The sequence below is a fragment of the Blennius ocellaris genome (genome assembly GCF_963422515.1).
Source record: "Blennius ocellaris genome assembly, chromosome: 20".
NCBI classification, from domain to species: Eukaryota; Metazoa; Chordata; class Actinopteri; order Blenniiformes; family Blenniidae; genus Blennius; species Blennius ocellaris.
Window position 1 is genome coordinate 11,007,039 of NC_137669.1, and position 9,446 is coordinate 11,016,484.

General features: G+C 43.3%; 1 protein-coding gene across 1 annotated transcript; it reads left to right on the forward strand.

Annotated features, from left to right (window-relative positions):
- The first annotated feature begins 3,631 nt into the window (after positions 1–3,631).
- On the forward strand, positions 3,632–9,208 carry gpnmb (glycoprotein (transmembrane) nmb). The gene is made up of 12 exons (XM_080516518.1): positions 3,632–3,792; positions 4,980–5,135; positions 5,219–5,359; positions 5,921–6,094; positions 6,185–6,346; positions 6,469–6,789; positions 6,936–6,992; positions 7,094–7,297; positions 7,597–7,702; positions 7,858–8,078; positions 8,199–8,289; positions 8,527–9,208. The coding sequence occupies exons 1-12, from the start codon at positions 3,723–3,725 to the stop codon at positions 8,678–8,680; spliced, it is 1,857 nt and encodes a 618-aa protein (XP_080372644.1). The 5' UTR covers positions 3,632–3,722; the 3' UTR covers positions 8,681–9,208.
- The last annotated feature ends 238 nt before the right edge of the window (positions 9,209–9,446 follow it).

A 9,446-nucleotide genomic window follows, 5' to 3' on the forward strand; every position in this document is an offset into this window, starting at 1 on the left:
TAGAGCTTGTCCTTTAGCAGTGCTTAGCCACGGTATATAAGTTGCCAAAACAAGAAGATTAAGTCACATTCATTATGTTTTGTATGAATATATAACTGAGTTATTTACAACAAGTATCAGTGCACATGATACATATTTCCCCCAATACTCTCCAAATACATAGAGCATAAAGTACAGGTTTCCATAGTCAGCGTAGGGCCAGTCCAAGTCCAACAACGTGTGCTTGACAGCTTCTGACATTATGTGCCTTAATATGAAATGGTTTATGAGCTAACGTTACAGAAGTGGCTGTCTGGCTCTGAATGAATGGGTGGGATTAGTTTTCCTTTTATTGACGAAGACACTGGCTTCCCCCCTGCTCAGGATGACAGGGCAGAGTGGCTCCTGGTGATTATGATTACAGTACACAAAGGAAGCAGAGGGACACCTGGAGAGGAGTACAAAGAGTGAAGGAGGGCAAGCAAAGAGCAAAATGAAGGTGTTAAAAAGGAGGGTGGAAATGAAAGAGAGGGACTAAAGAGCAGATCAGAGAGAGAGAGAGAGAGAGAGACAGAGAGAGAGAGAGAGAGAGAGAGAGAGAGAGAGAGAGAGAGAGAGAGAGCGAGAGAGAGAGAGAGAGAGAGAGAGAGAGCTAACCAACTCCTGACTATAATGTGCTACAGGGAATTTGTTTTTAAGCCTCGGGATTGAAAAGGAAAGAAAGTCTTCATGTATTTCCAGGACTGCACAGTGAACACTCCCATATGTTCCATCGTGAAGCCAAAACACACAGCGAACCAAGTTTCCACTGCAAGCAGTGAGCACATTTTCAGACTCATGCATAAACACCAAAAGATCTCTCTCCCTCTCCTTCTCTCTCTCTCTCTCTCACACACACACACACACACACACACACACACACACAGATACACGGACCGGTCCACATTCCCCGGAAGGTTCCTGCATTCCACCATGGGACTGGAAGCCAGAGCTGCAAATGAAAAGGCACGAGAAGTACACTCCCCTTCATACTCACACAAAAACACACTGCAGAGGAAGAGGAGCGAGAGCAGAAATGACTGCTGGCTGCCCAGTGCATTTCTGGCATGTTGCTCATTCATATTTCTTCATTTTACAAGCTGTGGTGTCTGGATCTATTTTTTTTTTTCCTTCTCGCCGAGTTGAAAAACAAAGCTGAGAGACGCACTGAGGGCGAGCGAGAGAAATATTGTCCTGATGACCACATGCATCCTGTATGTCTCTTTATCCAGCTTAGTGGGTCAGGCAGGTCACTGCAGGTCATCAGTTCATCCCAGCAAGACACACGTTCACACATTGGAGTTGACAATTACTCCCAAATGCATGTTTTTTTTAGGGGGGGAAGGGGAGGAAATATGATCGTCACATAGAAAGGCCAGTGAACATAACCCAGACTTGAACCAGAGGCAGTCTTGCTCCAGGCCAAAGTGCGATAACCGCTGCACCTGCATGCAGCCTTTCCTGATTATTACCAGCAATTACTTGGTCCATTAGTGGGATGATTACAGGCCCAAGCACGAAAACATCAAAGTATTTGTTGTTGTTTTTTTATGATACCCCCTAATCCGATATGCATTAGTGGACACAAACACTGACCTGATTCATTGATGTAAATAAATGTTTGCTCTGATTTGCTGGTGAACTTTGCCTCACTTCCATCTATGTGTTTTTAGTGACGTGCTGTCAAGACAACGTGAATTGAAGTTGTTTTTTTGTTGTTTTTTTTAATGAAGAAATCAAATTGAGCTTGGGTTTGAATTGGAATAGTCAGAAACATGAGCTGCGATGAGGTGCTGCCCTCTACTGGGTGTCTACTGACCTTCAATCAACTTTTCTTCAAATCAAATATGAGTCAGCGGATCTTCCGACTTTTAGACCAAAGCTTTCACTCACATCTCGTGCATTATATTAGGAAAAACCACATTTAGCCAATTTTAATGAAGATTTCAGTAATGGACGCTCAACACAGAATTTAATAGTTTATAAATCGTTTTTTCCCCCCACACATTCAAATGATCTGTAACATTACTCTGGATACAAGTTCATAATCAAACCAGAGAGCAAATTACTGCGCTTTTGACAGATATTATGACAGTTTTATTGAACAATTTGACCGTTGGAAACGATTCTGAGTGTTTCGTCTTGAGAACAAACTTTTTTTTAGGGAGTCCACCAATATCTCATCAAAAACGTCTGGGACTCGATCCATGGGTTCATGTTTAATATCTTTTTAAATACATCCTTATGTGTATCTTCACTTTCACTTACAGCCGAGTTAAAAAAAATAGGTAATAATACAAGGAAGGGACCAGTTTGCGTTTTCAAGAAGCCCTCAAGATAATTCCAAGATAAAGGAATTGGAATTTTGACCCAATTTCCAAACATCGACCTGTTTGATGAGGGATTATAATCTGTAATCGTGCAGACCCGGAGCCACATGTTTATAATTGTCACTGACATTACGAGTAATGCTGTAGCTATTTCTTGGTATGAATGTTTTGATGATTTGGGTTGTAAATAAGTGCATTGCTTGATCATGTAAAATATTTGGACTTAATCCGCAGCTGTTTAAATCTCTATTTTTCTGCGTTAGTGGACTGAGAAATGCGCAGAGATGCTTGATGACTCTTTGCCATAGTTTAAGCTTTTCTTGTGACGACGGAAGACTCACCAACATAATGACATCAATCACATGTTGGACTGTGTTGAAAGCGAACAACAGTCATACGCTTTCCTTCTGCTTTTCCAGGGCGCGTGCAGCTGTGGCGCAAAGTGCGCGCACGCAGCTCGGACCTGGCGTGGAGGGCGGTGTCTCACCATGACGCTGCAAAAGTTTAACTTTTAGCCTAAAGTCATGTGTTCATATGCCCTCAACTGACTTTTGAGATTTTAACGCGTTCACTTCAAACATATAAAACCTCTGAGAAGAATGAAAAAAAAAAAAACAATCAAAAAAACATCTTCATTATCTGATTCTGTAATAACATTACGTTTAACTCAATTTAATTATTTTGGTATGCGGTCAAACGGGCTGCTTCTTTTATTTAGATGGGGTTGACATTTTTCATTTTTTTTTGAAAAGACTCATCGCATCTGGTTTTATTTTAAGGAAAGTATGACACGGTCAGAAAGAGCTGAATATATCCATAACACGTTGGTGAAATCTTACTTAAGTGCTGTGCAAGAAAAATTTACAAATTATATTACATGTAGGCCGATCATATCAGCAATCAGCAATCCATAAACCCATGTCGCCATAGTACAATGAAAACGTTAATAACAAATATTAAGAAACATATAACGCAACATAATATTTAGGCTATAGTCGTTTAGCCGTTCAGCAGAATAAACCACATAATTACAATGAAATCATCAACAACTATTTTTGTTGAAAAGTGTAACTTTTAAAAAGAGGAATTGTGACAGTAAGGTGAGCATGCGCACATCACGACCTGTCCCCGCGCGTCTCTCGTGAGTTTCCTGCGCCCTGCACACTAATGGGCGGTGAGGTGCGTCTCATTAGGAAACATCACATGTTTTTGCGCTCGGCGGAGGAGGCAGATTAAATTCCCTGGGACGAGCAGGGAGGAGCAGAGGCAGAGCTGGACGAGGACGCAGTCGGACAAATCCATCAAAGCAGAGAGAGAGAGAAAGTCACCATCGGAGCTGAGAAAGTTTATTATTTCAGAGTCACTGGTATAGAAATGGAGGTCTTGCGGTGCGTCTTTCTCCTGGCGTGTGCCTGCCTCGTTTACCAAGCTGATGGACGCAGAAGTAAGTGGACCTGCTTTAAATGTAATAACTTGGCTCGTCGAAATGAAATTAAACTCGGGATTTTATTTTTAAACGCTGATTCTGTTAGAGACTTTGTTCCGATTTATTCTCGTCTGTTATTGGATGTAATTTTCAGGCTGAAATCCCACAAATTTGACTGATCATTCGTCTTCAGACCAGATATTTTAGAGGAAGGTAGTTAATTACGAAATACATTTTCGATGTTTGACATTTATCCCGTTTTCAGTAATAGTGAAGCTGAGCTGTCATCCACTCAGGGTCCCATGAGCCTAATTAAGAAATGAAGCACTTCCGGTCAAACTGCTATCAGCCCAAAATATCCCCTTTCTCTCAGTCTTCATTGACGGAAACAAGTTTAAAATTATTCAATTTCTTCCAACAACTCAAAATACATTTAAACAACGAAAAATAAAAAGGTAAATTAATTCTTTACAGTTCTATGAAGTGCTGAAAGTGTTTGATATATTTTTTTAAATGCCATGATCTGACTCGACTTCTCATGATTGCTCCAACAGAGATGTGTGTTCTATTTCTTCTAATCCAATTACATCGACGGAATTTGTTGTTTTCACCAGCAGTCAATATTTAGTCGTTAAAGATTTGCCAGTCGGGATAAATTAAGACAGAAACAAAAGCAGGGTGAAAGGAAGAAACTGGAGAGCTTTACAGATTAATGGCAGGTTTTCAAGATCAGACACTGATATTAAACGTTCTGTTAACTATCACATATTTTTATTAAAATATTCTTAAACATTTATTTCTGTTTTATAGACTAATTATCGATAAATGTATAGTGTACATGACCATGTCCCTCTACTTGCAGATCTTCTTTCAGGTGAGAATCAATGAAATGGCACAAAATTACAAGTATGCAAATGTTATTCTTCAAGAAAGGGATGAGAAATTGCAATTCACTGTATGTGTCTGCAAAGATTCTCGATCATGTTTAATCTAATTGTGTCATGAAGGCAAACAGGCTTCCTGCAAGTTTTGTGGAAGACTAATTTCTCTTTAAAAAGTCTTCATCAGTTGCGTCGAAACATCAGCAAAACTTAAAGCCATTAAAAAAAATGACACTTCTCGACTTCAAAATATGTCTAAATAACTCAAGAATAAAAAGGTTTCTAAGGTCCCTCCTTTATTCTCTTTACTTTATCCCATTCCAGTGTACAAGGATATTTTCCCCCACAAGCATCCATTGTCAGGAAAGTCTCCATTCCCAATCCCGCCCATCCCCGGCTGGGATCCTGACACCAATCCGTGGGACGACTACCTCTACCCGCCACCAAAACCAACGACGAACGAACTCATGCATCACAGAGGTGAGATCTTCTTTTTTTTTTTATTATTGTAGCTTTGAAACTCCCTCTGATAGCTTCTGGAGTAACGTCCACCCCCTGTGCAGGTAAACCCAAAGTCCGGCTGACGAGCGACAGTCCGGCTCTCAACGGCTCCTGCGTCTCCTTCACTGCCAAGCTTGAGTATCCGCCGTGCCAGAAGGAAGACGCCAACGGCGACCTGATCTGGGATGAACACTGTGAAGATGGTACGGAGCTGGAGGCCTCAGGTGCTGCCAGATAGTCGGGTCAATAAGCCACCAACCCGCACGCTGCATGTGTCAACGGCACCCCACAAATCACAGAGGGACTGCAATCTATTACTGTGATTTTCAAAGGGTAGCAAGCTGTGTCAGTGGGACCATTCTCACACACTTAAAAAACAAACCATAAACAAAAAAACGCCCATATAACACACACAGAAACACGGTTGAACCGACTTTTGGCCAGTTGGGGGCAGTACAGTAAGCAGAAGAGCGTCATGCAGGCAAAAAGAGACACGTTTATAGAAGGGTCTGTCATATGAAGGTGAGTATTGTTGTGGTGATTGTTTCACCACTTCCTGAAGAAAAAAGAAATCTGTCTCTTCACTAATGGGAAGCCAAAGCTATCCAATTGGGTTTAAACACTGTCTCAATAAATCTGAGGGAGGCTGTCTGTTGAGAAGATAATTAGATTTATACTCATACGATCTTTTGCCAATCAAAATATTTACATTTGAATCACCTCCCTTGTCATTACTTTGTTTTTTTTGTTTTTTTCCCAAGCAGCCAATGGACAGGTGCGCTCTGGGTATGTGTACAACTGGACCTCCTGGATGGACGACTATGGCTTTGGAAAGTGCACAGACAAAACGAAGTGCAACGTGTTCCCTGATGGGAAGCCCTTCCCTCAGAGCAACGACTGGAGACGCAAGAGCTACGTCTACGTTTGGCACGCGATGGGTGAGACGCACGCTCAGAGACGTGTACGGAGGCGAACAGGGCAAAAATAAGTCTGAAGAACCTAGTGTTTGATCTGCTTCTCTGTCGCAGGTCAATACTTCGAGACCTGTGACGGCTCTTCCTCCAGCTTGACCATCAACACCACCAACATCCCCCTGGGGGCAGAGGTCATGGAGGTCATGGTGTACAGAAAGCGAGAGCGCAGGAAGTACAGCCCGCTCAGCACAGACAACACCGTCTTCTATGTCACAGGTGGAGACAAACTCAAACATCGCTCTGCTGACTCCGTTGACACGTGTCGCTCCACGTCGGGGAAAAACAAGCAAAACGGGGGAGAGTTAATCAATTTGTCATTTCCAAACACATTCTCTTAGATAGGATCCCTTTAGCCGTCAACATCTCCCAGAAGGCTGCGATCAACCAGTCCGAGAATGTCTTCTTCCGAGGTGAGGATGTGGTCTTCCAAGTCCAGCTCCACGACCCCAGCGGCTATCTCAAAACCGCCGCTGCCATCGACTACATCTGGGACTTCAGAGATGGCAATCAGTTGGTAACACACCGCGACGTGACCACACACAGCTACAGCACGCTGGGGAGCATGAGTGTGAAGCTGGTTGTTGAGGCGGCGTTTCCGGTCGAGTGTCCGCCCGCCGCTGCAACGACAACCCCGGGGCACACGTCACCATCTCACACAGGTACCGACCAAGTCCAAAGGCCCGGAGTGTGGAAAATAGAACACACGTTAAGTTAAAACCTTGTTTTTTTTTGTAGAAAAGACAAAGAAATATGGGCCTTCCTTATATAAGCTGTTGTTCCTATGTTGTTGTTTTTTTTCCTCCAGAGGCTCCAACACCACCTGTCACTCATGCCGGTACCACCAAGATGGAAACCTCACCACGTGAGTCTTGACCACAAACAGTTTGCTTGTAGATAAAAAAAAAATCAAAAAATAAGCAAATTAGCTGATTTAATTCCGTTCTTGTTCATTTCTGGTTTCAGTGCCGCCCAGCACAGTCCAGCCCGCTTCCTCTTCCTCCCCCACCTCCATGATTCCCTCCACCGAGCCCCTTGACCCTACTGACGCCAGCACCGCCCCAGACCTCAGCTCCACCACCCCGGCAGGGCTCCGCACCACGCGCCTCAGTAGCAACGAGTGTTACCGCTTCGCTTATGGGACCTTCAGTGGCAACATCACCATCATCGGTAGGTGGAAGGTTTCATGGTGAAATCCAAAGACAATCAGATCCACTTGATACGTCGGTGAGGCCAAAGAATTCCTCCTTGGCTGTCACCGAGTCATATTTAAAACGAGATAGGCAATCTGCAGTTTGCCTTTATCAGTAAAACCGCTGACACACTTCCTTCACATGTTAAAAATGAATAATAAAGGCTGATTGATACAAATGGGAATGCAAATAACACTTCTAAAGTTGATTTATCTTACATTTATGTTTTAATACACTTCCTTACGGTACGTGATGATTTGATCTTGCCCCCCACAGAGCCCACACACCTTCTGGCCAGCCAGTCAAACAGTCAAATTGTGGATGTGTCGGCTGACAGAGTGACTAAAACTGACATCAGCTTCCGTGTGAAATGCCTGGGCAGGTATGCGTTTGGTTATTTTTTTGTGCATTTTACATCAATCTTGAAGAGGTTTAATTTGAAATAAGTTCTCTGAGAAATCTTGATTTGGAAAATCTTGAAAAAGAGTTAAATAGTTTGTAAAAAATATATATATTCCTCCTCCTCCCCGTCTGCAGCGTCCCCACCTCAGCTTGCACCATAGTGTCAGATCCCAGCTGCACTCGTGTGAGTGAAATCATGTGCGACGACGTGCCGCCGGCTTCGACGTGCGAAGTGCATCTGAGACGCAGGTTTCCCGAGCCCGGCACCTACTGCGTCAACATCACCCTGGAGAACTCCAAGAGCATGGCCTTCGCCAGCACGACTGTCACCATCAACAAGTCCCAGGATGCACCGGGTTAGTAAGAGGACGCAATAGCATGATCCGTGCGTGTCACACATTTCGCTGGATGGTGGGCTCCTATAGCATGCCCCTTGTAGACTCCGTCCCTCTCATTCAGTCCTTTGCACCCACCAGTGTCCAAGAAGTCTTCGGCTGCAGGAGCGGTCCTCGCCTCGAGCGGCGTGCTGGTGGCCGTCTTTGCATTAATCGCTTATCTGGTGTACAAGTGAGTGACCCTCATTCGATCCGACGTGCTCGTCTTCTAAATGTATGAAGACCTCACCAGAAGCTTCAAACAGGCCGAGTAATCATATACGAGCAGTTGGTCTTTGTAATGTCTGGGAGAAAGTACAAACACGCGTGCCGTTGATCCCGTTCACGTTTCAATTTTCTGCCGTAACTCAACAGGTTGCCCGTCCAGGCCATTTGGAGTCACATTAATCTCACGTTTTCCTTCCCCCAGGCGCTACAGGGTGTACCGACCAATTCGGAGGTCACAGACGGAGGATGCCTGCACCGACCCCGGGGTTGGAGGTCGCATGGTTCGCCTGAGAGAGGCCTTCTTCCCCTCCAGTGAAGAGAGCCGTCACCTACTGACCGAGGGTCATCCCCGTTAGGCTTTGCAGAGCTGCGTCGCAGTGTGATGTTGTTGCTTAAAAAATACCGGCGCCAACACCAAACAATCATTTGTGATGCGACTTCGCAAAAAAGTGAATCATTATAAATGACAGGAATACATTTTATTCTACAACACTAATATCTTCTTTGCATCCCAGTTTAGTATGATCAGGGTTTGCTTTGGCACTTAATGCTACAGCAGTATATTATCGGTATTATTAACTGAACAAGCTGTTAAACGTCTGATGCGAGCAGTGATACGATATCTTTACGGAACCAAGTAGTTTCTCTGAGGTGAAGTTTGCTCAGTCGTGGCTGATTTTGGATCAAACTTATGTACAAGGTTTTGCTTTTGACCCATTACTAAACTTTTAACTTTTTTTCCCCCTTAAAGTTAATTTCATAAGAATGTATTTAGAAACTTTCTACCGGTAGTGACATATGCATGTTCTTTGGCCAAGTGAATCAAAATAGATTGTAGTAAAACCAACTCAGAGGAATTTGAAATTTGGCACCAATAAACACCGTAAAACTAACCATTTCTGTCCAACAGACTCAATTTTTTTCCCCCTTTTATGACATTTCTTTCAAGTTTAATTAGAATCATAAAGCCGCAAATAAATGAATGTTTAATTTAAGTTAAGACCATTCAATTGAGAGCTACCCAATTATAAAACTTGGACAAAACTCCCCTGTAAACTGGAATTTGACATTTCGTGTTGCCCTTAGCAACAGTATCACAACATAAATCAATCAAAATTTTCA